The sequence below is a fragment of the Molothrus ater genome, chromosome 12 (genome assembly GCF_012460135.2).
Source record: "Molothrus ater isolate BHLD 08-10-18 breed brown headed cowbird chromosome 12, BPBGC_Mater_1.1, whole genome shotgun sequence".
Lineage (NCBI taxonomy): Eukaryota > Metazoa > Chordata > Aves > Passeriformes > Icteridae > Molothrus > Molothrus ater.
In genome coordinates, this window is record NC_050489.2 from 17,860,226 (window position 1) to 17,887,548 (window position 27,323).

The following is a 27,323-nucleotide window of genomic DNA, read 5'->3' on the forward strand; positions in this document are numbered from 1 at the left end:
ATGGGCCAAGGGAGCATCGCTAAATTCTTCCAGAAAAAGTCGCTCCTCCGCTTCGTGCAGAAATATCAGCCCCTGGGAAGCGGCGAGCCGGAAGAGGAGGTGAGGATTGCCTCTTGCCTGGACCTGCTGGGATAGTTTGTGTGCTTGGGGTTCGCTCTGTGCGCTTCTCCTGCTTTGTCCCCGCCGGTAACTCGAGGTCGCTGTGGTTGCGCTGTCCCCGCTCCGTGCGAGCCCAGTGGCTCCCGCAGCAGGGGGATGAGGTGGGTGCTGTTTGCCAGGGTCAGGAGCCACGGGGAGCCTTGTTTCTATGCAGTAATCCAAGAGATGAGGCCCGAATCCTGCCCAGGAGCTTTGTTCCCTGCTCTGAGGAGCTTCCAAACCAAGGAAGAACGTGGGAGAGCCCTGGAGTGCCACGGGAGTGTGGGCACGACTGAGGAAATGGAGAGCAGGGCTCCCCTGTCCCCAGGGTACCTTGCCACCAGTGCTGGTCACTGGCTGAGGGGCTGTGACCCTCGGGATGTGACCCTGGGGCTGTGACCCTTGGGATGTGACCCTTGGGCTGTGACCCTCGGGATGTGACCCTCAGGTTGTGACCCTGGGGCTGTGACCCTGGGGCTGTGACCCTCGGGATGTGACCCTTGGGCTGTGACCCTGGGGCTGTGACCCTCAGGTTGTGACCCTTGGGCTGTGACCCTGGAGCTGTGACCCTGGAGCTGTGACCCTTGGGATGTGACCCTGGGGCTGTGACCCTTAGGATGTGACCCTGGGGCTGTGACCCTCAGGCTCTGACCCTGGGGCTGTGACCCTGGGGCTGTGACCCTGGGGCTGTGACCGTCGGGCTGTGACCCTGGAGCTGTGACCCTTAGGATGTGACCCTGGGGCTGTGACCCTCGGGATGTGACCCTGAAGCTCTGACCCTCAGGCTCTGACCCTGTCCCTGCACCCCTCTGTGCTGTTCCTGCAGTCATGGCTGGTGGCCAGTGGCCAAGGAGAGTTCTGGCTTTCCACAGTGTCCACTAGGAAATATTGCTTTCCTTCCCTGCAAAATGCTGCACTGCTGTGCCCTCCCTGTCCCCAGTGCAGATGGAGTGGCCAGTGGTGGTTTGGGTGACATATTTGCTGTTCTTCTTGGTTTTTCACCACAAAATCTTCCAGTCTGGGATGATCTGATTATTTGCTCAGCACAAGGCTCCCATGGCTCAAGCCCCAGTTTTTCTGGCGCAAGGCAGATGGGTTGGGTGCTCTGCCACGTGAACCCCATTTGTCTAAATCCTTCAGCACGTGGGCTTAGCCCTTACTGCCATCCCAATGAGTTCCAGCCACGTACTTGGAGAGATTCATGAGCTTTTCCTGAGTGACTGAAGCCTTTCCCAGCTATCATTTCAGCTAATCCCCTTCCTGAGGCTCGTCTGTGCCATGTGGGGTGGGTCAGTGTCACAGGGAGAGGAAAATGAGACACTGAACTCTCACCCTGTGCAGTGCATGGGGTGATGCTGCTCTACACTGCTCACCCAGAGCTCAAAACCCCAGGAAAAGAAGATCTTGATGAGGTTACAGAAAGTCCCTGCGCCCTGGCTTGGTGGGCACCTGAGATTTCTGATTGCACGTAGGCAGGAGGCCACTGGCAACTAGGCTGGCTTGTTCTTAGGCTGCACCATTTATGCTGTGCCAAAATAAATAGTGACATGTGTTTGCCTCCAAACCTAAACCCCTCTTGAACCTCAGCTCTGGTCCTTGCAGAGAGTGGTCTGTGTGTAACAGGAGAGGAAGGTGAGGAGAGCTTTGGCATGGGGTAGGAGGTAGACAGCAGTGTAAAATGAAAATAAAAACTTGGTAAATCAGGAACTTATTCCCAGAGTATGATTTAGGCTGGTAAATTACTCATTTTCCCCCAACTTGATGGCATTTTGCTACTTCACTTGAAAATAGTTGCAGAGCACTTTCAATCTTATGTGCAAAATATAAGTATAAATATAAATATAAATATAAATATAAATATAAATATAAATATAAATATAAATATAAATATAAATATAAATATATAAAATAATATAAAATAAATATATAAAATAAATATATATAAAATATATATAATACATGTAGAAATATATATACTATATAGAAATAGAAATAGAAATAGAAATATATTAAATAAATATATATAAATATATATAAAATACATATATAAATATAGATACTATATAAAATACATTAAATATAAATATAAATATGAATATAAATATAAATATAAATATAAATATAAATATAAATATAAATATAAATATAAATATTTTGGTCAAAGCACTGTGCTGGGCCATAAAGGTGTGATTGCAGGTGATCTGATGGGACTCCAGGCAGGAGAAATGCCCAAGACTTGGTGAGGAAATGCCTTCCCCAACATTTCCTGTGAAGGAAAGCCCCAGAGCTGTCACTGTGGGGTGCTGACCAGCTCACCTGTGGCCATGGTGTTTCCTAGAGATGGCAGAGCACACACCCAGCCCTGTGCAGGCTCTGTTGGGCATGGTTTAACCCCTTCCTGCAGTCCCCCGTTCAGAACCAGGGGAATTCAGTCCCCATTTCAGGGCAATTCTTGTGGGGCTGATTTCCACTTCAGGAGAATTGTTTCCTGCAGAAATCTGAAGAACAGTCAAAGATTTTTTTTCTTCTGAGCATCCCAGTGTGTTTGAAAGTGGGAGAAAAGCCTGGGCACTGCTTCTTTACATCCCCTTTTCCCTCTGCCCAGGTAGCAGGGGCACCCCAGTGGGCACAGCCCAGGGCAGCACTCTCAAGGGGCTGCAGCTGGGTGCTTCAGATCAGCTTTGCTGCAAAACCTGGGGCCTTTTGCACAATCAAAGGCACTACCTTGAAATTTGTATCTGCAAGCAGGGGGACAAGATCTTTGTTTCACGTAAAAACATTGGAATTCTGTTGGCAGATGTGCAACAGGGGAGTGGGAAATTGTGTGGGAGGTGCAGAAATCGTGGTGGTGGTGGTGGGAAAGGGCTGGGAGCTTGGAGAGGGAAGCCCAGCAAGGCAGTTCCTCACCTGCAGGGCTGAGGGCTGCTCTGGGCTGGATTCTGCATCCTGCCTGCACCCCTGGAACATGGGTATTTTTGCCTGCCATGTCCACCCAAAAAAAAAAAAAAAGAAATGTAAAAAGCTTTGGAGAGAATGGTTTGATTAATTTATTGGATTTTTGGCAGGGATTAATTTTAATGTTTGGAAAGGCTTCATGAAGACTAAATAACCCAGCCCACTCTGGACTGCAGTCCAGTAGCTGCTCCAAAGTAACCTAAGACAGGGAAAAGAATATAAAGAATATGCAAAGCCTCAGCAGAGGCAGAGGTGGGGGAAAATCCCTAGAACTGATATTTTTGGGCTGTTTGCCAGAGTACACAAAAAGGGCTGTGTGCTCTGCAGAAAGCCCCACGCTCTCTTTCTTCCACATGGGCTGCTCAGTGGCACAATTGATGGATTGTTTTGGGATGAGGGATGCTCAGGTACCTCCAAGGTGGCTCCCAGCCACACCAGCTGCTCTTTACAGCCTCCAGTATCTCCTGATCTTGCAAAGCCATAGATAAACTGAGAATTCCCCTTTTGTTATTTCTTCCTGCCCTGCTGTGTGGAGTCTGTGCTCTTGTGCAGAAAGGATAAAGGTTATAAATGTAAATGGATATTGTGGATAAGCCACATCTGCTTTGCAATGTCAGCCAGGAGAGGTTTGGTTGGGATGGGATTTGCCCAGGACACTGCCTGGCACCCCACATCCATGGGGTGGGATGGGATTGGGGCACAGGGGCTCTGCAGAGGCAGCACATGCAGAGGAGGAGGAGGAGGGAGATGGGGCCCCTCTGATGCATTTCAGGGGCTGTTCTGGTGGGAAAAGCTGTGCCATGCTCATAAGGGAGAAGCCTTTTATTGGGAGAACTCATCCCAATGAAGCTGTTCCTGTCACAGCAGCCCCTGGCTGCCAGGAGCAGAAGCCACAGAGGGCTCAGACACATCCAGGGCCTTTGGCATTTATTTCCTCCACACCTTTTTAAAGGTAAATATTGCTGATAGAGCTGGGCCCCGCTTCCCTTGGGGACTGCAGGCATGTTATCTTCATGTCCAGGTCTCTTCCTGCCCTCCAGCTGCTTTTATTAAAATTTAAACTCCTCCAGGGCAGAGCTGCACCTTGATACCTGTGTGTGTCACCTGCAGCACAGAGGATCCACATTAATCAGGCTGGAAGTGAATTCCAGGATGTGTTTATCCATGGCAGCCTTGTGTTTTCTTCCCACCAAACCCTTCCATCTTCATAAGTGGCTTTTTGGGATTTCAGTGTCTGGATGTCAACAAAGTTACAGGGAACTGATGGATTTGTACAACCAGGACATCCAAACAGGGATATAAATCAAATAAATCCCCCAACGAGGGATATAAATCCAATAAATCATGAGTTTTAAACATGGAAGGGGTATTTTTGTCCCTTCTCAAGAGGTCTGTTAAGGAGATGGGGAGATAAGGGTGATGTCCAGTGCTAGGATGGCTCAAAAAGGGGAGCAGTGCTGCAGCTTCTCTGAGCAAAATGGGGTCACCAGCTTGAGGGAAATGTCAGGAAATGGCCTTAAAAGGGGCTGCAACAGATGGATATGGCTAAAGCCTGGTCCAGGATCAGGGCTTAGAGATGCTCTGAGCCCTCCAGAAACCCCAAAACTGAAACCAACTCCATGAGAAAACAGCCAAGGACATTTTCTGCATTTATCATTTTCTGCTTTTATGATTTTCTGAATTTATCTCAGGCTTTAGATTGCAAAGCCCTGCACATTCCTAGAAAGTTCCTGAATGTTCAAGTCTCCAAATACCCCTGCAGGAGGAAGAGCCAGACCTGAGTGCATCCCACAGCAAACACTCCAGGGTGCTGGGAGCTGGTGCCCAGTGCCTGCCACGCTCTCTGGGGGTTCCTTTTTAATGAGCACACCCTCCTGTGCTTTATGGATGAAGGGAAAAGGGAATGGAGCTCCTGTCCCTTGGGAAGGGGCAGAATTCTCCCTCTCTGTTCTTAGCCTGATCACAGTGCCTTCACTGTGGGCCTGGCAGAGATTTTGGGGTTGCTGCTGCTGTGGGAAGTGCATTTTAGAGAAGGAAATTAGGGGAATTGAAAGGGAGAGGTTGGGATGCTGAGGGTTTGGGCTGCCTGGATGGGGCAGGAAGGGTTTACCCTGCTTGGAGGAGTTACAGAGTCAGTGGTGGAGCAAAACAGCCCTGGACACAGGAGGGCAGATTTTGCTTCTCCTTCTGGCTCACACTTCTAGCTCACATTTTCAGTTCATTTCTTATGTTTTTAGGAGGGGAAAGGTGTTTTCCTTGCTCTGGGCACCGAGTCTGGGCTGTGAGACACTGGCAGGGGACGGAGCTGCTCTGGGGCAGGACACTCAAACAGAACAAACCTTTCCTGATCAGCACAAACCTTTCCTCACCAGCACCATGAGCTTCCCTCTGTGGCTCCCCAGCTCCTCACAGCCTCTCTCCCCCCACAAGAACCTGCCCCTGCCTTTAAGCCTGCGCTCAGGATTAATTCGAGCTGGTACTAAAGCTCTGAGATTTGGGAAGTGTTGTAGTGACCGAAGGAGCCCAGCTGGCAAGGGGAGGGAAGGGAATGGGATGAAGAGAAGAAGCAAGGAGCTGCTGGAAAGCTTTAATTAACACTGCTCTCACCTGACGAGTGCTTTGCTGTGTTTGCTCAGCCCCAGGAGGAGTGTGAGCTGAAAATCATCCAGCAGGAGCAGGAGGTGGCAGTGCTGCCCCCGAAGGACGCCTGTAAATGCCACAAGGAGGACTTGGCAAGAGCCCTCAACGTAAGGATTTGCCCTTGGGAATGTGGGATCTGCCTGTGGGAATGGCCTGAGCTGCAAAATCAGCCTTTGATTGCCTTGCAAACTGGAGTGCCCAATTCCACTGGCTTTTTGTGGGATGGATCCTCTGAGTGTCCCCACAGCCAGGGAAAGCTTTAGTGCTTGGCTATATTTTGGTTTCTGACCTCAGGATTTTTTAAATCCAGGCAGAATAGATTTTATCCCTTCTCATTTTGTTCCCTTTGAGTTTTGTCAGGGTGTATTTATTTTTATTTTCTCTTTAAATACACAGTGCAGTCAGAAAATCCTTCTTTCTTTTACTATTTTAGATTTCTAATTCATCATCTATGATATAATTTCTCCCTCTTAGAAATATACTTTTTTTAATTAACTTGTGCTTACTTCATGGGTTTCTGTGGTGGTTGATGGTAAAATTTTATAGTTTAACAAAAATACATATTTAAACAGAAGAACAACAGACAGATTTATTTTCTTCATGTGGGACTGAGCCATGAAGATCTTGCCTAGTCTGCTAATAGGGGTTTAATATAAATTTGACATAATAAGTTTTCTGTAACTATAATATGAAATGGGTTTGGGTTTCTTTCCTCTCTAGGTTGATTTACAGACTGGACTCTCTGAGTTTTCCGTGCTCCAGCGCCGGTCAAAACACGGCTGGAATGAATTTTCAGTAGAGAACACAGAGCCAATATGGAAGAAATATCTGGACCAGGTGAGGATTTTCTGCACAGATCCTCATTTCTTGGCAGGAACAAAACCTGGCTGGGTTTTGCTGAGCGTGTGCCTGCATTGAAATATTCAGGGTTTCTACTTCCAGAGGCTGAGCCTTGGAACAGGCTGTGCCCTGGGCACAGGAACTGCTCCTTCTCCTGGGAAAAGCCACTGTGAGGCTCCTCTGCAGCTCCCTGAGGGTGCAGATAACATCTGCAAACAGAAATGGACCTTTTCATCCCCACACAGCCCACAAATCTAACTGTAGATCAGACTGCTGGAGCATATTTATTCCCTTTAAGGCAAGTGAGAAATTTGTGAAAGGTTTGAGGAGAGCCAGTGGTGGCTGGAGGATGCTCTGGTCTGGAGATGCTCTGATTTTGTCGGTCCCTCCAGGAAAGGGGCAGTTGTGGAGCTCAGGGGAGTTTTAGGGTTGTGAAGGCTGACCCAGAACAGAGACTAGATGGAGATAAAGTAGGGATTCATTAAGAGGATCCACCTTGGGCAGCACAACCCAAAATGGCCACCAAAAAAAAAAAATGGACAATTGGTCACGGGGTCTCTCCCTGGGATCAGTTCTGCTCCATTTGCATCTTGCAGTTCATTGTCCCATTCCAGCTTTAGCCCCTGCAGTCCCATCCTCGTTTTTCTCTCTCCAGCCCACGGGGTTTGTGCTCCTGGGCTGAGATTTGGATCATTTGTCCTTGGTGCCCAGCTGGAGCAGGAATTGTTTTGTCTCCCTGCTCTGTGCCCAGAGCTCAGCATCCCCTGATGTGAACCCAGACCCACACACTGAAGCAGCACAGAATGTGAGAAATAGAAAAGCCAAAACCTGAGGCATCAGGGTCTCTGTCAGAGATTCAGTGACAGGTACATTCAGAAATGGTGCCATGTGCTGCTGACATCCACAATTTCACACCAACTGCCCCAAAAGCCAGGCAGAAAGTGATATTTGTCATCTTCTCTTTCCCCAGCTCTTCCTGAGCTATCCTTGAGTTTTGCTTTTATTATCTATTTCTCAACAGCATTTAATACAATTTTCACGTCTCTTTGAGAGCTTTTAACCAGACAAGAAGGCCTTGTCTGTTTGTTTTTATTTTTCAATTCCAACCAGTGATTTGACTGATCTTGCTTAGTTGAATCACAAGGATTTGTGTTGCTTTGAAAGACTTCATTTTTATTTCATGGTTCATCCCTTTTTTTATATGATTGATATTCTTTAAGCTTTTGGTAAGGATCACTAAATCTCTCCAAGGATTCCTGGTAAAAAGTGAGATGGGTTTTTTTCTGCTCAGCCTTAAGAACCAGTTTCTCCTACAGGGACACCAAAGGGATTTGTTGATACATCTCTGATCCTCCTGCAGTCTTTTGGTGCCTCTGCTCCTGCACCATTCACACCCAGCAGCCCTTTGCTGTGGCTTTTTCCAGCTGCTATTTTTGTAAACACTCCCTTTGCCTCGATTTTCCAAAGAGGAATGGAGGGACTTTCACCTTTGGATCCATCCAGGAATAAATTTAAACCCTGGCTTTCCTGCTGAGCATCACCACACATCTGTTGCATGAAGCAGGCAGATTTATCTTTATCCATTTAATTCCTTTCCATCAATTCCCACAGCAGTTAAACAGAGCTGTAATTTTCTCAGGTAGGAAAAGGGGCCTCAAAATCTCTGTTTAGAAGTGAAACAAGTGAGCACCTGACTCCCACAGCCCTGGGTCCAGTGAAGATTTGAGCAGATTAATTAAAGAAAAAATGAAAAAGAAGAAAGAGGATTTCTGGTTTCAGATTCTAAAAAGACAGTAAAGGTTTTGTTTGTTCTTATTGTGCATCTAAGAAGCTTTTGGAATCACCTCTGTGTCTGCAAAGGGGAGCAGTGCCTGTGCAAAAAGGGGGAAAGTGTTTTGGTGTGAACTTCACAGAATTCACAGAATCCCTGGGTTGGAAGAGACCTTCAAGACCATCGAGTCCAACCCAGCCCCAACCCCTCAACCAAACCCTGGCACCCAGTGCCACATCCAGGCTTTGTTAAACACAGCCAGGGATGGTGACTCCACCACCTACCCAGGCAGAACATTCCAGAACTTTATCACCATTTCTGTGAAAAAATTTTCCCTCATATTCAAGCTACATTTCCCTTGGTGCAGTTTGAGACTGCAGCAGACTTTGTCCTGCTGGTCCCCAAGGCCACCAATCCCCTGTGGGGCAGGAACTGCAGAACCTGACCACGATGCAGGGAGGGTCCTGGAGCAGAACCACCCAGGGACCCTTCCTGAGGGACCCTTCTTGTGGGACCCCTCCTGCAGCAAAACCACCCAGGGACCTTTTTTTGTGGGACCCTTCCTGAGGGACCCTGCCTGCAGCAAAACCACCCAGGGATCCTTCCTGCTGGAGCCCTTCCTGCTGGAGCCCTTCCTGTGGGATCCTTCCTGTGGGACCCTTCTTGAGGGACTGTGGGACTCTTCCTGCTGGGCTCTTTCCTGCTGGACCCTTTCCTGTGAGACCCTTCCTGTGGGACCCTTCCTGAGGGACCCTTCCTGTGGGATCCTTCCTGAGGGATCCTTCCTGCTGGGCCCTTCCTGAGGGACCCTTCCTGAGGGATGCTTCCTGAGGAACCCTTCCTGTGGGACTGAGGGACCCTTCCTGAGGGACCCTTCCTGAGGGTCTGCAGCCAGCTCACCTTCAGCACCTCTCCTTCCATATTTCCCTTGTGTTCTCAGTTCAAAAACCCCCTCATTCTCCTGCTGCTGGCCTCAGCTCTAGTGAGTGTCATCACCAAAGAGTACGAGGATGCCGCCAGCATCACCATGGTGAGTGTCACCTGTCCCCATCACCATGGTGTCACCTGTCCCCATCACCATGGTATGTGTCACCTGTCCCCATCACCATGGTGAGTGTCACCTGTCCCCATCACCATGGTGTCACCTGTCCCCATCACCATGGTGAGTGTCACCTGTCCCCATCACCATGGTATGTGTCACCTGTCCCCATCACCATGGTGTCACCTGTCCCCATCACCACAGTGGGTGTCACCTGTCCTATATCACCTTGGTATGTGACACCTGTCCTTTATGCCCATGATGGGTGGCCCCCATCCTGCATTCCCATGGTGGATGTCACCTGTCCTTTATCCCCATAGTGGTGGCCCCATCACCCATATGACACCTGTCATTTGTCCTCGTGATGGTGGTGGTCCCTGTCCTTTCCCCCATGGTGGGTGTCACCTGTTCCCCATTCCCATGGTGGGTGTTGTGTTCCTGATCCCCATGGTGTGTGTCACCTGTCCCCCATCCCCATGGTGGTGGCCCCTGTCCTTTGTCCCCCCGGTGGTGGCCCCTGTCCTGCCCCATGGTCCCTGTGCCCACACCTGTAACCCCTCTGTTCTCAGGCTGTGCTCATCGTGGTCACCGTGGCCTTCATCCAGGTGGGTTGTGCAGAGCTCTGCCCGTGGCCATGGCCAGCAGCACTGAGCCCCCTGCTGTAACTTGGCTCTCCTCTCCCTTCTCCTTTCCAAGGAATATCGCTCAGAAAAGTCCCTGGAAGAGCTCAACAAGCTGGTGCCCCCCGAGTGCAACTGGTGAGCCAGGGCTGAGCAGGGAGGGGGCTGAGAGGGCAGCACCAAAGGGAGAAGAGATTTATTCCAGGCTGTGGTGCACATAGTGAGAAGCTGGTCTCTGGAGGGGTGGCACTGTGAATGGGTGCAGCTCTAGGTCAGGGATGAAATAATCAGTATTGATCAGAAATTATTAGAATTTTTGTTTAACTATTAGGGAAAAATTAGAAATAAGGAGTAGGCATCCTGTGGAATTGAATAAATGCTAAGACAGGAGGGTCCCAGAAAAATCCTGCTCCACATCCCTGCAGCATCCTGCATGTCACTGTCTCCCCAGGCAGGAAAAAACCTCACCTGTGTATATATTTTTTTGCTTTAGGGTAGTTTTCCCCCCAGGATCTGGGCACAAAGCAGCACCTGAGTGCAGGTGCAGGTGGGATGGGGTTCCTGTCCTGCCTGGCGCTGCACACACATGTCAGGCACAGGCACAGCCAGGTCACAGCCCATGGAGCAGCTGCAGGGTGGATCAGACACTGCTTTCCCCACGGCTTTGATGTTTGTTATCAGTGCTGGAAATCACAGGAAATGTTTTCCTTATTTATGTCTTTGCAAATCAGTTTTGTCACGGCCAACAGGAAAAAGTTGTGAGGCTCAGGGAAGCCTTGCCCTGCCAAAGAGGTGTGGGGTTTTCCTCTGGTCCAAAGTTCACCCTGGAGCTTACAAACCCCACTGTTGGTTCTTTATTTATTTATGATATGACACCAGAAGCATCCAACTGCCTGGAAGGCTCCACTTTGAATGCAACAGTGGAATGCCAGGGGTAATTCTAGCTTTAAAAAGCCTCTTCTTTAGGTTCAAGAATCTGCAATTTATTATTTAAAGCATGAAAGCACAACTTCTCATTGCTCCTCTACTGTATAAACAATGTTTAAGTCACTTCTGAAATGTAAATCATCCATAACCTGCCCATCTATTTACGAATTAAAACCAAGCCCAAGCTGAACATAATCCTCTGCTCATTGCTATGAAGATTTTCTGTTCTTATTTACATTGGAAGCTCTTTGGGGCAAGGCTTCTTGCTTTCTTGCCAGCCACATTCCCAAGCTTGCAGAAGGAATAAAACCCTCACAGCCTGCTTCCCTTTCTTCTTTTTCCTCCGTTTGCCTCGTGTAGCCTAAGGGAAGGAAAACTGCAGCACCTTCTAGCACGAGAGCTGGTGCCTGGAGATATCATCTACCTGTCTGTGGGTGACAGGGTTCCTGCAGACCTCAGGCTCATCGAGGTAAATTCAGCTGGAAACCAGCCTGGCTGGCAAAGCCCTTGTCTTAACAGTGCCAGAAATGAACCTTTTGAATTAGGTTACAGATCTGCTGGTGGATGAATCCAGCTTTACTGGGGAAGCTGAGCCTTGCAACAAGACTGAGGGTGTGCTGCTGGAGGCTGGGGACATCACCACGCTGAGCAATGTGGTTTTCATGGGGACCCTGGTGCGATACGGGAAGGGGAAAGTGAGTCCTGACATCACTGATCTTTTCCTGGGCATTAATTACAGATTCTTTTGGTGTGGGCATGGAGAGACAGGAAAAGGTGAATGATGGAGGGGAGGTTGGATATTGGGAAGGAATTCTTCCCTGTGAGGGTGGGGAGGCCCTGGCACAGAGCAGCTGTGGCTGCCCCTGGATCCCTGGCAGTGCCCAAGGCCAGGCTGCATGGGCCTTGGAGCACCCTGGGATAGTGGAAGGTGTCCCTGCCCACGGCAGGGGCTGGAACAAGAGGCTTAAGGTCCCTTCCAACCCAAACCAGTCTGGGATTCTCTAGGTTTTCCCACCTCCATCTCTCTTTTCCCCTTTTTTCAGGGCGTGGTTATTGGCACGGGTGAGAATTCCCAGTTTGGCGAGGTGTTCAAGATGATGCAGGCTGAGGAGGTAACACAGTCCCTGGCTGGGGAAATCCTGGATGTCCTGGGTGAAAGTCTGTGAGCAGGAGCAGTGCCAGGAGTCAGTGCACTGGGCTCAGTTCTGCTGCTGCCACACAATGCCCGTGTGAGTGAGAGACACCAAGTGACAGAGAAGGACAGAACAGGCTCTGCCCTTGGAGGGTTGAGGGTGGGAAAAGCACAAGGGACCATGGATTGAAACCAGAACTGTTGGGTCACTTGCTCTGAGCTAACCATCATCCCCTCATCCACACAACATCCAAAGGAAAACCAGTCATCTCTACTTTTTCCAGACTCCCAAGACTCCTCTGCAGAAGAGCATGGACAGGCTGGGGAAGCAGCTGACCCTGTTCTCCTTTGGGATAATTGGTGAGTGGGATGCAGGGCTCACGCTTGCATGGATGGCTGTGGGATCCCTCTGTGCTCTCCCAAAAGCACTGGTGGGTCTGGCTTACCTGGACTTTGGGGGTTCCAGCAGAGACAGCACTGAAGGAGAGATGTGGATGCCTCATTGGGTTTTAGTTCTACAACATCAGCTAAAACAGGCTAGGGAATTTTTAAATTCTTTTTTTAATTAAATCCTTTACACCCCCAGGTTTGATAATGCTCATTGGCTGGCTGCAAGGGAAGCATCTCCTCAGCATGTTCACCATTGGAGTCAGGTGAGGACTGGAGAGGCCTTTTCTCTTTCACTTCTAATGAAACATCCCAAGGAATTCCCTGTTCAAAACATGGATGTTTCACATAAGAAAACTTGAGTAAAACCTTTCATAAATACATATTTCTCATGCCCTGGCAAAATTAATGTGAGATTTAAACAGAGTGGAGGAAAACAGAACTAAGCTTGAGGGTTCATATAATTTTGCAAACTGTTATCTCAAAAATCTTCACTGGCATCTCTACCTCATCCTGCTGTGAGTGCCCTTTCCTATCTGTGCTGTGAATTTAGTGGGAGTGTACCAACAGCAAATATTGCTCTTTGCTGTTCCTACTGGATTTACATCTAAAGAAAGGAATGCACACCTCACACAGCAGAAAGACGCATGCACAGCTTCTTAATCAAACACAATAAAATGTGTTTTCAGCAGTGCCCATAAAACCTATTAACTTGGTGTTGTCATGGTTCTAAAATCAATTCTTAAATAAAGAAGTGTTCTATGGAAAGAAAAAAAAAATCCTGGGTGAGGAGACAACAGAGAAGCCAAACTGATTCAGTGCAAGGAAAGTGGTTAATCCTGAGTTTTGGAGGGCAGGTGATGGTTTTATAAGGTCTCCTGGATTACATTTTGCACGTGCCTAGAAGCATTCAGAGTTTCCCAAGGAATATCTAATATCCAATATACAGACTGGGGTGGATTTTTCCAGCATATCAGGTGTTGCAGGTTTTGATAATGGGGACATTTGGGGAGCTGGTTCTGTCCCCCACATTGTGGGGTAAGAGAGGAGGTGAGGAGCTGCACATGGCCAGGAGCCAGTGGTTAATATGTGAGCCCTGATGCCAAGGAATATTCAATTCCCATCCTCAGAAAGTTAAATAAATGAAATTAAATCCAACCTCTACACCCTGGCTTAACCAGAAATTACTTCTCTTTGGCAATGTAAAGAAGAAAAATAACTGCTCTGTCAAAATCATCCAGGAAAAGCTCGAAGGGCTGGATAAACATCCTGCTTTTGTATTTACAGTGTGCCAGGAGTCCCAAGGGCTATCCCCTTAGGAAAACTCAGCCCTGGGGATGTTCCTTGGCGCCTTTGGGTCAGTATTGTGGTTTGGCCCCTGTGCTGAGGCTGTTGTGTCTCTGCTGTCCCCAGCCTGGCCGTGGCTGCCATCCCTGAGGGGCTGCCCATCGTGGTCACTGTCACCCTGGTGCTGGGAGTGCTGCGCATGGCCAAGAAAAAGGTGATTGTGAAGAAGCTGCCCATAGTAGAAACCTTAGGTAAGGCTGCAGAGGGGCTACACGGCTTGGTCACCTGCCAGGCTCCAAAATCTGAGCTGGGCAGCCACAGGGCTGATCCAGAAAAATAAATTTGGAATAGGGTTACTGGGACAGAGCAACCCACTCAGAATTAAATACATTTTCTGCCCTGTGTTTCCCTTAGTTTGGTGGTGTGAACATGGTTGGAATGGTGCAACCCAGCCCACGGGGAGCAGGCACACATTGGGTTAAAATCTTGGTTTCTCCTTCCTCTCCATGCTGTGGGATCCTCCTGCAGGTCCATCCCTCCCACTTCTTCAGTGTCTGGCTAAAAAAACCTCCCCAGCCCCTTCCTGGCAGCAGAAATAAAGCCATTTTTCCTTCTGCAGGCTGGGTGGAAATCTCCCTGATATCCAAAAAGTCACGGAGAGGGGGACAGAGGGGACTTGAGGAGGTGTCCAGCACAACCTCACAGCTGCAGGGCACAATGAACCAGGATGGAATTGTTCTTCCAGCTCCCCTTATCTTTAATTTGTCCCTCACTCCAGGCTTTGCTGCTCTGCCCTGGTCAGGGTGGCAGGGATATGGAGGAGGAGACACAGAGTCTCTTCAGCACCACTCATTAAAGGCACAATAAACACCAAAATCTGCTGCACAGCCAGGTCCTGCAGCTGAAACCTGTCCTCTCAGGAAACACTGCTATTGTTTGAACTGCCCTTGTTTGTTCTGCAGTTAAGGAATCTTATCACCCCGATTTTATTGTCTCTGCCCTGACCCAGGACATCTGAAAGGGCTTTTCCCTCCTGAGGGAATTTGTTCTGCTAGGGCTGCGCCCACAGAGCGGAACTGCAGGTGCAGAGAAGGCACAGCCAAAACTGTCTGGGAAACTTCTGAAAAGGAGAAAAACAATCCCTCTTTAATTATCAGTCACTGAAAATGAGGTATTGGAGGTCACAGCTTTGCTGTCTGCTAATCCTTCCAAAGTGTGATTCATTTAACTGCAGCCCAATCTGCTTTATTTTCTCTCCAGGCTTTTACCTGGAGGTCACTGTGCTCATGGGGTTTGTGCCTGAGCACTGTGATCACCCCCAGAGCCAGGGAAGATATTCACACTCAGAAGGGAGCTGGAGCCTGATGCTTATTTTGTATTAATTTCCTCCCTTCTTGGGAGTAGAAACTATCTGGAAAGTGGTGCCTCTGCTAATTCAGCCTTTTGTGGTATTTTGTAAATGGACTGTGGAAAAATGTGCTTGCTGGAAAAGATGGCACAGAGCAGAGCAAAGGGGCAGATTCTGCTCTTAGATGTGGATCTTTGAGTATTTTTTGTGACAGTTTTTAACCCATCTCCTCTCACAGTCCCTTGGTGAGGCAGGGAAGGGCTGCTATTCCTGATTTGGAGAAGCAAGGCTTAATTGGCAGGGTGGGAATTGGGTCTGTCTTTTTGGAATAGAACAGCTCTTCTGATACTGCAACTCAGAAACATTGACCAAAACAATGTGACCCTCTCCAGGTGTCCCCTGCCACATCTCACACCCCAGTGATGCTCACAATGCCCCAGTGTACACTCAAATCCTTCCCTTCCCTTCCCTTCCCTTCCCTTCCCTTCCCTTCCCTTCCCTTCCCTTCCCTTCCCTTCCCTTCCCTTCCCTTCCCTTCCCTTCCCTTCCCTTCCCTTCCCTTCCCTTCCCTTCCCTTCCCTTCCCTTCCCTTCCCTTCCCTTCCCTTCCCTTCCCTTCCCTTCCCTTCCCTTCCCTTCCCTTCCCTTCCCTTCCCTGTTAGGAACCTCACCCACTTTCCAATCTTTTCTCCCTTTCACCGGTGCAGTTCAAACACCACGAGTGAAACTTGTTCCCTCCCCCCCAATCTCCCTGCTGGGCTGCATCATTGCCCAGTTCTGACTGGAGCCACCCCTGCCCCAGGTTGCTGCAATGTCATCTGCTCGGACAAGACGGGCACCCTGACTGCCAACGAGATGACGGTGACACGGCTCGTGACCTCGGACGGCTGCCAGGCTGAGGTAGGGATGGGGCCTGAGGAGCCGACCCAGCCTCTCCTGCTGGAATCCAGCAGCACTCCAGCTGCTTTTGGTTCTCTCAGACCCAATCTGAGAGGCTGGCCAGCCCCAAACCCAGCAGTTTCTGTCATATTCCATGCAGAGAAGGGGTTTTTGCAGACCTGGGGACAAGCAGAGGTGGGGCTGAGGGGACAGAACTGCTCGGGTCCCACAGAGGTGTTCATTGGAGAAAAGGAGACTCAGAGGTGATTTTACCACTCTGTATAGCTCCCTGAAAGGTGGCTGTGCTCAGGTGGGATTGGTCCCTTTCTCCAGGCAACAAATGTCAGAATGAGAGGACACAGCCTCAAGCTGCGACAGGGGAAATACCGGTTGGATATAAGGGAGAAGATTTTTCACAGAAAGAGTGACCAAATACTGGAATGGCTGCCTGGGGAGGTGGTGGAGTGACCATCCCTGGGTGTGTTTAACAAAGCCTGGATGTGGCACTGGGTGCCAGGGTGTAATTGAGGGGTTGGGGCTGGTCTTGGACTCGATGACCTTGAAGGTCTCTTCCAACCTGGTCATTCTGTGATTCTGTGATTGGCAAAACCTGCTGTTCCCTGCACTTACTGTAAATTCTGAAACCTGCCACTGACCTGTGGATGTGACAGTCTGGTCAGAGAGAGAAAGACAGATAAACCTTCCCAGGAATTGTTCTGGGCAGTTTTGAGAAGGTTGAGAGAAAGATTTCAAGCAATCTTGCAGCTGGTGTTTTGGACAGTTGTTTTCTCATAAGATGTTTGCCAAAGGTTGTCTTCTTAATTAGCCAGTGGTGTGATGGGGTGTTGATTAAATGGCCAATCAGGTCCACCTGTATTGGAATGGTGTATAAAAGAATAGGTTTTCAATAAGACTCAGTTTAACCTCCTGAAGAAACCTGGACTCTCTGTGTCACCTCACTCCTGTTCCATCTCCTGCAGGAATACTTATTATAAGAGCAGCTTCATTTTCTGCTTGGTTCATTCCTCCCTGTGCAAAATGAGGGAAAATGCAAAATGTGAGGCAGAGGAGAGACAGACAGTCAAGAGAGCAGGGCTTGAACAAACCCAGGGATGCCACTGCCACTGCCAAAGGTCTGCATCTCTCCCCTGAGCTGCAGGAGACTTCTGGAATCCCAGCAAACAAGTTCCCTATAGGACAAATTCACTCCTTTTGTCCCTAAAAAGCCATTTTAATGTGATATTGTCACTGTCTGCAACCTTTCCTTCAAGCCTTGCTTTGAGAGAGAAAGAAGAACCCCTGCACTCCTTCAAAATGAGAATTTTCTTGAGTGCAGCCCCCTGCACACATCTGCAGTCCAGTCCTGCCTGGCAAAGGGGAAATTTCCCACCTCTCTCTCTCCCTCCCTCAGGTCAGCGGGGTGGGCTACAATGGAGAAGGAAATGTTTATCTTCTGCCATCTAAGGAGATCCTTAAAGAATTTTCCAACATCTCCGTCGGGAAACTCGTGGAGGTAAGTATAAATTATGAAGCAGCTCATCCTAGTTACATTCAGTTTTCAGTTGCACAAATAATTTTGGATAATTAGTGTGAAAAAAACCACTTTTGTAATTCTAAAATGGACTGGTTTGCTAAAACATTCTCATGGAAAGACTGGGTGTGATGTAATTCCTGAAGTTAGGAGTGAAAGGCAGTGATCATAAGGCATGCAGGGAGAGACCAGAGCCATCAGCTTCAGGAGTCAATGATATTCTGGAGAAAAATACAATTCTGGCAGAGGAGAAACCAATAGATTTTACCCTGTTCAGGTTTTTAATGTGCACAGTTTCTAGACATTAGCCAGCCACACAGTCAGTTTATAAATTTATTGTGATGTTCTCTGGGTTTTGTGTCAGCCTTACATAAAATTTTGAACATTCAGCTGTAGGGTAAAGTGGAGTGTTTGGGTGGTGAAATGATTTGAGCTGGAATCTCAAATGGAGACTAGGTCCTGTTTTATTCATACTGCACATTAGAAACAATAGTAGGAGAGACTGAGCCTTCATTTTCATGATCTATGAAGCTCATTAGATGTATCTTATGTTTTCTTGATGTTAATTTATCCAAAGCATAATATTTTACCAAAATATTGGTGTATTATATGCATTAAGTGGCTTCAGAAAACACAAGAACTGATCTCAAGTGATGCTGCTGAATTTTTCCCAAAACTTTTGGGATGTGGCTCCTTTCATTCCCCAACCTTGCATCATTTCATTTAAAGAGATTAAAAAGCTGTGACTTCAGTAATGACAAAAAATAGCTCATGCAAACCTGTCCCTTTCTCCAGGCTGGCTGTGTAGTCAATAATGCTGTTATCAGGAAAAACAGCGTGATAGGACAACCCACAGAAGGAGCTCTCATTGCCCTGGCAATGAAGGTAAGACCCTTAGAGTTTCAAATTTCCTGCAATTCAAATAAATAAATAAATAAATGATTTTTTAAAAGCTGGATTTGTGAGGTCTGGCAGCAGAGTGAGACTGCTGTTAATTCCACAGCTGGGTTTGGTCCTCTCTTGTCCCCTCTGCCCAAGGTCACAGATGTTTCCTCTCCCAGCCATCCTTTAGTCATGGACAAACACTTGCCTTGAGCTCCTGTGCTGACAGAAATCATTGCCTGGCTTGGTTAATCCTGCAGTTAGGCTGGGTAATGCATTTATTGTGGGCTCAGATGGGACAGACTTTTTTATATTTCCTGCACGTGCCAGAGTCCAGGAGGAAGAGAAGAGTTAAAAATGGGCAGGAACAGGCCAGGCCAGATTGAATGGCAGAGTGTCACCCTCATTTTGGGGCATCTGCTGGCTTATACTTTTTCCTGGTCATGATTATGTAAAACAAGATGTTTTTATGAATTTTGGACTCACACTCCCAGGCAGAGCTGTGAAACACCCCAAGGTGTCACCTCATCATTGTCACCCAGGCTGTGGCCTCAGCCCTCAGGTCCCTGATGATAGGATGCACCTGCAAACACCTGATCTTACCTCCTGCTTTTAAAGTTCATAACTCTAGCAGTGAAATCGTGATTTCTCAAGTTTTTTTCTTTTTAAATAATGGCATTTCCTTTCCCCAGACGCTGAGTTAAAACCTTCCTCCTGCTCTGGAATTCAAGCCAAGCAATGGCAGAATATGAGGGAGGGGGTCTCTTCTATTTTTCTTCTTAATGTTTTGGTTTGGTGGGAGCTGGGGACAGAGGTGCTCAAAAGCAGCTTCCAGTGTCTCCCACTTCACCTGGCACACCCCCACACTGCTGGAGCAGGAGTGAATCGATTTGGACTGAAAGGTTTTGTTGTGAATTGCTTTTTGAGTGTAATTCACTGGGAAATAATTCAAAGCCACATCCACAACTGGCCATTCTCTTATTTGCTATTTCCTTTCTTCTTTCAACTAGAGTTGCTGGGAAATAACCCAGAAAAGAAACCCAGAAATCTGCTCAGCCATAGATTTAGGGAATGGACTTGATCCTCCTTTGACTTGAAGCTTTCAGAAAGGCAGAGCAGCTCCCTAATTCTTTAAAACTTCTTCAGGAATCAAGCTTCAAACTCCAATGTAATTTACCCCATATCAGCCACACCAAAAGGGAAAAAATTGTTTGAAATATGAATTTTGCTCTCCTCATGTTTTCTCTTGAGCTCTGTGGTATCTGACAGCCTGGAAGGACACAGTCAAGAGTCAATCCTTGTGATATGGAAAATATATCCAGGTTTTGGCAATGCCCAGCCTCACAGAGCTCTTTTTGTTTTACCTTGCTTCAGATGGAATTAGCTGACATAAAGGACATTTATGTAAGAAAGAAGGAAATTCCATTCAGCTCTGAGCAGAAGTGGATGGCTGTGAAATGCACACTGAAAAATCAGGTAAAGCAAACAGAGGCAGGGGCTGGTTTCGTGTTTCTAATTGTGCACCTCAACAATGGGCATGAAATGGTATCTCCTCAGCAAATAATGTTTTCAGGAGTTAACTATGTCGGGAGAAAATGGAACAAACCTCAAAATTCCCAGCTTGTGGGGGTTTTTAGCCTGTAAAACTGAGTTTGAATGGGAGGGAGAATACTTTTGATACAGTGATTCGAGCAGGAAAACAAAATCTTTTCAGAGATAACTGACAGAGAGAGAGAGGTCTGGTGTTTGGGAGGAAAGGTTGGCCCTTTATCCCTTACTGGGTTAAGGAGCTCGTTTTGGCTGATATTATGCTCTGGTTTAAAAACTCACCAACCTTTTCATCACCATGCTGTCTGTGAGGGCTGAACATGAAAAATGGCCAGAGCAAAAATATCCCATCCTATCCATAATATATGCTCCTCTGCATCTCTTGAAACAGGTAAAAGAGGAAACAGGATCTTTTCTACCTAAAGACTTTTTCATTTAAAATATGCTCCATTTTTTGGACAAAGTGTATTCTCTCCTTGCTTTCAAGGATCAGGAAGATATTTACTTTATGAAAGGAGCATTTGAAGAAGTTATCCAGCACTGCACTCTGTACAACAGTGGTGGCATCTCGTTGTCACTCACACCGCAGCAAAAAGCCCTCTACCAGCAGGAGGAAAAGAGAATGGGCTCCTCAGGACTTCGAGGTCAGTCCTTACTGCCCCCATCTGGCCTAAAACTTTCCTGCTCTGTTATGGTTAGGATGGGCAGAGGCTCAGTCCTCACAAAATCACAGGAGGGTTTGGGTTGAAGGGACTTGAAAGTTCATCTCATCCCACCCCAGCCATGGGCAGGGACACCTTCCACTGTCCCAGGCTGCTGCAAGCCCCAATGTCCAACCTGGCCTTGGGCATTCCAGGATCCAGGGGCAGCCACAGCTCCTCTGTGCTCCCTGTGCCAGGGCCTCCTCATGCTCACAGAGAAGAATTTATTCCTAATCTCCAGTCTAAATCTCAAGTTTCACCTTAAAGCCCTCAGTTCTTAGATCACTTTCACGGTCTCTTCCAAACTCTTGTCAGAGTGCCAAGGGCCATGTCTTAGGTCTGCTGGCTGATCTGGATTTTTGTGCTGGGTTTAAATTAGTGAATTTGAAAGGAGCTGAAAACAACCACTGGAAATTGAGTGTTTCTCTTCCATGGGGAGCTGTGATTGTCTGGGACACGCTCTGGGTGCTGCACTGCAGAGCTTTGTGCTGAGCCTGATCTAAGCACTGCTCTGCCAAGTTTTGGTTTTGGTGAAGACAGCAACAAAAAGCCACTTTGGAAGGAGTTCCAAACATGGATTTGGGAGCTGAGATTTCTGTTTGAAGCTTGGTTCAGTCCTTTGCTAGGCCCAAATCTCTCGATCTCCTGATCCCAGCTGCCTGTCAATGCACAGCCCACAGGAGCTTTATCCATGTGGCACCTCCTTCATCACCAGAAGATCCCCCCAGAAACATCTCAGGCTTCCACACAGTGACACAGACACCATTCCCAGCTCGTAAGGAGATGAGGACAAGCCTTGGCAGCAGGATCTGGAGGATGGTGGAGTTAATGTACAGATTCTCCCACCCTGTGTCCTGTGGTTAAGAGCCCCTGTGCAGTGCTTGATTTAAAATATCCAAATTATCTGCCCTCGTGGCAATGGCAAATTACTGCTCTGAGGGGAAGTGATTAACTCAGGCAGCTGCTGCAGCTTTTGATTCAATCATCAAAGCAATGCTGACATGAACCCCTGGCAAAATATCCTTGAGTGATTTAAGAATGATTGAATGATAACGGGTGTGCACCAGGAACAGAGACAAAATGTTCAGAGCCTGGATGTTTACATGGTGGGAGTTTCACTGGTTTAACTGAATTTACATTTCACATTTTTAGGTTTTAAAAAAAGTGTAAGTTTTTGCAGGAATGCTATTGTTTAACTTAGTAGTTTAACAGTGTCTGGTTTAACATAACACTGTCCAGATTTAATCCATCTGCATTTAGACAAGACGTGGTACACAGCTTAAAATTAGAAAGAAAGAAATCCTAAGAGAAACATGTCAAACAGAAATGCTCTCATTCAGAGAAACTATTATTTAGTGGACTGAATTTTTGTGTCTATACAAGATCTGATTGTAATGACTAAAGATCTGTTTTTAATGACTTTTTCTGCCGGGAAACCGGCAACTTAATATCCTCTCTAAATATTCCTTTTAAAGCACGGAAATACATCATTAACAATTTATTCTTGTCCTCTTTTTCTCCCCTCTGTTACTAGTACTTGCTTTGGCTTCAGGTCCAGAACTTGGCAAACTAACATTTCTAGGTCTGGTGGGAATAATTGATCCCCCAAGGGCTGGGGTGAAAGAAGCTGTGCAAATCCTGTTTGAGTCTGGTGTGTCAGTGAAGATGATCACTGGAGATGCCCTGGAAACAGCTGTGGCTATAGGTACCAAACTTTGCTGCTCTCCTGGGGCTCTGTGGCATGTCTGTCACATTAGTCCAGTGTTTTATCCCTTAATAATCAACTTTATCATCGTTTCTGTGTGCTCAGTAGAGCCTTTAAAGGTCACTGAATTTTTGCTTTTCCATTGAAACAAACATTACATGGAGTATAGAGCAGCTACAAACTCTGGGCCAAATTCCAGTAAATTAATTACACTATTTTAGCACCAGAAATGGCAAAATCTCAGTGTAAGCCTCCTAAAAGACACAGATAGCATTGCTAGCATTATAGAATCCACTAATATTTAGAGAGTGAGTATCTCTTTTCTTTGCAGGACAGAATATTGGTCTCTGCAATGGGAAGCTGAAAGCCATGTCTGGGGAAGAGCTGGACCAACTGGCAGAGGCAGAGCTCTCCTCCACTGTCCAAAATGTAATGGCTTTGATTACATTAAAAAAAGCCTATTTCCAATAGCTTACATCTAATACAAGATTATATTTTGTCTTTGTTGTTTTTCAGGTTTCCATTTTCTTCAGAACAAGTCCAAAGCACAAACTAAAAATAATAAAGGTAATAAGAGCCTGTGAAATTCATTGTACACCTCACAAAAACAAGGGGGAGGGAGGCCTCAGTTCTCTGGATGATCAGGTCTTCCCCAGCAGCATCAGCTCAAACTAAAGGATTGTAAAACCCCAGCTAGAGCACTGGCACTGTTTCTCTGAAGGTATTAGCTGTGGAATTGGACTTGATGATCCTTGTGGGTCCTTTCCACCTCAGGATATTCTATGATTTTATGATGTTTCTTGCAAGTCTGGGCCCTGGGCATACAAAAAAAAAAAAAAAAACTAGTGAGGTATTAGCAACTACAACATCAGGAGAATGATTTCTGAGGATTTTACTCCCCTCTTCTAACTTCTGCTGGTGAGATATATATATATATATTGAGATTCTCTATACTCCTGAAAAACCGAATTCTTGCTCTGAGCTTTGTGCTCTGTGCGGTGCCGAGTCCATTTCACCCTCAGAGTCCAACAGAGCTTCTGATCCTTCAATACAAAAAGAGCAAAGCAAACAGTCCAGGCTCTGAATTGCCAGCATGGCTTGTTCCTGTCCTGGTTTGAGAGCCCCTGAGCTGTCCTCTCCCACAGGCCTTGCAGAGGGCTGGTGCTGTGGTGTCCATGACAGGGGACGGGGTCAACGACGCCGTGGCCCTGAAATCCGCCGATATCGGGATCGCCATGGGGCGGGCAGGGACAGACGTCAGCAAAGAGGCTGCCAACATGATCCTCGTGGATGATGACTTCTCAAAAGTCATGTAGGTTTGGAGATTTTCTTACTCTGCAGCTCTTTTCTGGCTGGCTACTGCAGCAAGCCTGTTTGTTGTGTGAGGAGGGCTGGGGATGGAAGTGGAGAGCCCCAGGGTGGATCCGACTCGTCTGTAGTTGCACACATAACGATGACTTTCCTTCCAAGTGATGTTGACCAAGCCACCTTGCACCTGAAAGCCCTGGTTCCTCTAACTGGGGATCTGAGAGCACCAGTCTGGGTAGATCAGAGCTTTTTTGGTCATAATTTGGGCTCAGTGATCCTGGAGGTGTTTTCCAACCTTTATGATTCTACCTCGTACTCTGCCTCATCCAGAAAGCTCAGAGGAAAAATGTAATTTGCAATGCTCTGTTGGTTCATAACAACAGAGTGGGCAAGGTACAGTGAGTATATAAATAGGTCCCAGGCCTGCTTTATGAACCAAAACCTGGCCACGTGAGCCAGGCTTTCAGATCTATGTGTGGATAAAGGAATTGTAAGTGAGAAGCTGCACTGACAACCTCCTCCTGAGCTGGGCTCTGAACTTCCTCTGAAATAAGGGCTACAAAAGACAATTGTGTTTTGAGTGTCCCAGGGAGCTCAGTGTAAACAGTGGGAGTGCTCTTTACTTAATAAAATCCCCTCTCCCTTCCAGGAATGCAATAGAAGAGGGAAAGGGAATATTTTACAACATAAAAAATTTTGTCCGGTTCCAGTTGAGCACGTAAGTTCCTGTTCGCTTCAGCTCCTGTGAAAGCACCTCTGGGGTGAGGCCCTGCACAATAATGTTCTGTGCTTGCAGGAGTATTTCAGCTTTGAGCCTAATTACCCTATCAACAGTGCTCAACCTCCCCAACCCACTCAATGCCATGCAGATCTTATGGATCAACATCATCATGGATGGGCCACCAGCACAGAGGTATGGAAGAGCCCAATGAGTAAAATAATCTTGGGTTTAATATGTCTGAATTTGGCCTAGGAACACAAACTGTTGTGATTCCTCATCAATCATCATCAGTGGTTCAATAAGCTGCATTTCTGTTCCCTCCTGATCGTTCAAAAAGCACTTCATATTTACTTGAGGTTTTCTGTATTTTCCTGGTTTATGGTGGAATCACTTAACCATTCCATTTTTTGGCTAGGAATGGCCTGTTATCCTGAAAGTACCACCAGGGAGTAGTGGGGATATGCCCCAAAATCACAAGACTTAGGAACCATCCAACTGCTAATTACAATTACAGCTAAATACAATTACAGCTTCCACATTATGCTCACTCTCACTCTGGGGTGGTCTGAGCATTTAATGTTATTTTAGCAGCTCAATGTGCAGAAAAGACCTTTGGTATCAGTGACATGGACTAATTTGGGCCTTATGTCACCTTGTTGGAATAGTCACACTGTGTCCCAAAGAACTGCACCCTCCAGCTCCATCCTGGTTTCTCAGGATGAACATTCTGGGACCCTGCATTAATTAACACATCCCTCTGCTTCTCTTGGAGGCAGTTTGGGGGTTGAACCTGTTGACAGGGACACCATCAAGCAGCCCCCCAGGTGCATCACAGACACCATTCTCAGCAAATCCCTGATCCTGAAAATCTTCATGTCAGCAATCATCATCATCAGTGGAACCCTCTTTGTCTTCTGGAAGGAGGTGAGGGAAATCTGCACTCGGATCTTGTTTCCATCAGGGTGGGTGGAGCACAAAGTGAGAGCAGTTTCTGAAGGACGTGAGAAACTTTCTGGAATCCATCCCATGGGGAAGGATCAGTGTGGGCAGAGGGCTGAAAGAGCAGGGTCAGCTCCCAGCTCTGCTCCTGCCTCCCTCTGTTACCTCTAATTTGGTCCTTCCAATCCAGAATGGGAAACCTATTACTTAATCAATACTTTAAGGGACTTTTCACCTCCAGCTTTCCATTTTCCCAGCAGAAAATGCCAAGTACAATGGATTGCTGTTGGTACTTTAAGTTTCAGTAATTTAATTTAGGATGTTCTTTACTCAAAGTCCACATCAGTTTAAGAATTTCAAGTATGATTGATAAGATCATAAACTATAAAATTAGCAGAGAGAACTGAATGCTACCTACAACAGCTAGAACTACATTTACTCCTTTGTTTTACTACCCTTTGATTTGACAGGGCTCATTAAAGGGAACATTTAATTCTTCTATTGAATTGGCATATTTTTGTAAGGTTAAACTAACCCCTGAATTTTTGTGTGCTCCCAGAATCCAACAGGGGGCATAACTCCTCGAACCACAACGATGACTTTCACCTGTTTTGTGTTTTTTGACCTCTTCAATGCCCTGACATGTCGCTCTCAGGTGAGATGGCTCTGTCAGCAGTAATTTCTTCTCTCAAATCACAAACATAAACATTAGAATACCAGCATTTTGCATAGTAAGGGTTTTTTTAATGTTATTTAAAGCAGTATGATTTTTATCAACTTTTTATACAGATAAAATTATCCATCACAAGAGCAACTACACTTTCAATTACATAGCTCTAAGTTAGTGTTTATGTAACTTAAAAAGTAATGGAGATGAAATGTAAAGAAACAGGGTGTCATTTAGCTCCAACAGAGATTGGGAAAAGCTACTTTTAATTTTTTTTTTCCCTTTTCTAGACAAAGTTGATATTTGAAATCGGCTTTTTCCGAAACCGCATGTTCTTGTATTCCGTGCTTGGCTCATTTTTGGGACAGCTGGCAGTTATCTACATCCCTCCACTCCAAAAGATCTTCCAGACAGAGAATTTAGGAGTGGTAGGTAAGTTGCAAAATAAATAATGGTTTGGTTTTGGTTGGCTCTGTCAGCTCCCAGCACATCACTGGTAGCAGAGATCAACCAACAGCTCCAAACTCTGTGTATTTACACAGAGCTGTCCCAAATAGTAGCAGTAGTTCATATTATCCCAGCTTACATTCTGAATATTGATTTACTGCACATAAATGCAAGTAAATTGAGACATGCCAAGATTTTCCAGCTCTGTATGATGGTATTTCTCAGATCATTATGCAGACACTCCCTTTGTAAAGAGCTGGGTTAAGCTTCAGTTTCCCAGCTGAAATGGAACACAGATTGCAATCAGCAAATTGCACCCTACCACACTGTGTTCCATCTACATTGTGCTGTGTCATAAGCAGGGGGCAGGAATCCCAAATTATTCCTGTTTCCACCCTCCAAGGGGACCATCCCAGCTGAGGGGGGCCCTTGTGTGCTGCAGTGCTGTCCCTAACTCAGCTGGCAAGGGTGCAACGAGGGCTCACAGGGGCTCACCAGCCCAATTCCAGCTGCAGGGAAGCTCTGGGCTGGGATTCCTGCCCAGCTGGGCTCACCTCCACTCCCTCCTCTCCCAGACCTGCTGTTCCTCACCGGCCTGGCTTCCTCGGTGTTTGTGGTTTCCGAGCTCATCAAACTCTGTGAAAAGCGCTGCTGCCCCCCAAAGCATACCAGGGGATGTCACAACTGACTGAGACTGCTCTGAAATACACCTGGAACACAGCTGTGACAATCCCAGTCCATGGCTTTGTGACCCACACATCCTTCCTGAAGGTACTCAAGTGCAGCTGTACCAACAGTCCTTACACCAGAGACTCTTCTCCCCCTCCATGTGAGCTGTCTGCAGAAATCTCCAGAGTGGCTCCTTTTTTTAACCAAGAGCAGGTATATTTTTATAACACTGATCTCTATTCC

At 47.0% G+C, this 27,323-nt stretch overlaps 1 protein-coding gene across 1 annotated transcript; it reads left to right on the plus strand.

The window, feature by feature from the left end:
• ATP2C2 (ATPase secretory pathway Ca2+ transporting 2) lies at positions 1–27,157 on the plus strand. The gene is made up of 27 exons (XM_036390364.2): positions 1–99; positions 5,730–5,840; positions 6,454–6,570; positions 9,285–9,374; positions 9,953–9,988; positions 10,080–10,141; positions 11,291–11,399; positions 11,476–11,625; positions 11,974–12,042; positions 12,347–12,422; positions 12,649–12,715; positions 13,863–13,987; positions 15,886–15,983; positions 17,374–17,475; positions 18,289–18,378; positions 19,750–19,851; positions 20,411–20,567; positions 22,159–22,329; positions 22,661–22,758; positions 22,846–22,896; positions 23,475–23,641; positions 24,287–24,355; positions 24,434–24,550; positions 25,135–25,282; positions 25,857–25,952; positions 26,255–26,396; positions 26,987–27,157. Exons 1-27 carry the CDS (start codon positions 1–3, stop codon positions 27,097–27,099), a joined length of 2,832 nt encoding a protein of 943 aa, XP_036246257.1. The 3' UTR covers positions 27,100–27,157.
• Positions 27,158–27,323: the final 166 nt, after the last annotated feature.

What these genes read in the sequence shown, in the direction of transcription:
- ATP2C2 (XM_036390364.2), top strand. Translation starts at nt 1, where the DNA reads ATGGGCCAAGGGAGCATCGCTAAATTCTTCCAGAAAAAGTCGCTCCTC. An exon ending in GGAAGAAATATCTGGACCAG is followed by an intron (nt 6,571 to 9,284) that starts GTGAGGATTTTC and finishes TTGTGTTCTCAG; the next exon opens with TTCAAAAACCCCCTCATTCT. An exon ending in CGGACGGCTGCCAGGCTGAG is followed by an intron (nt 15,984 to 17,373) that starts GTAGGGATGGGG and finishes TCCCTCCCTCAG; the next exon opens with GTCAGCGGGGTGGGCTACAA.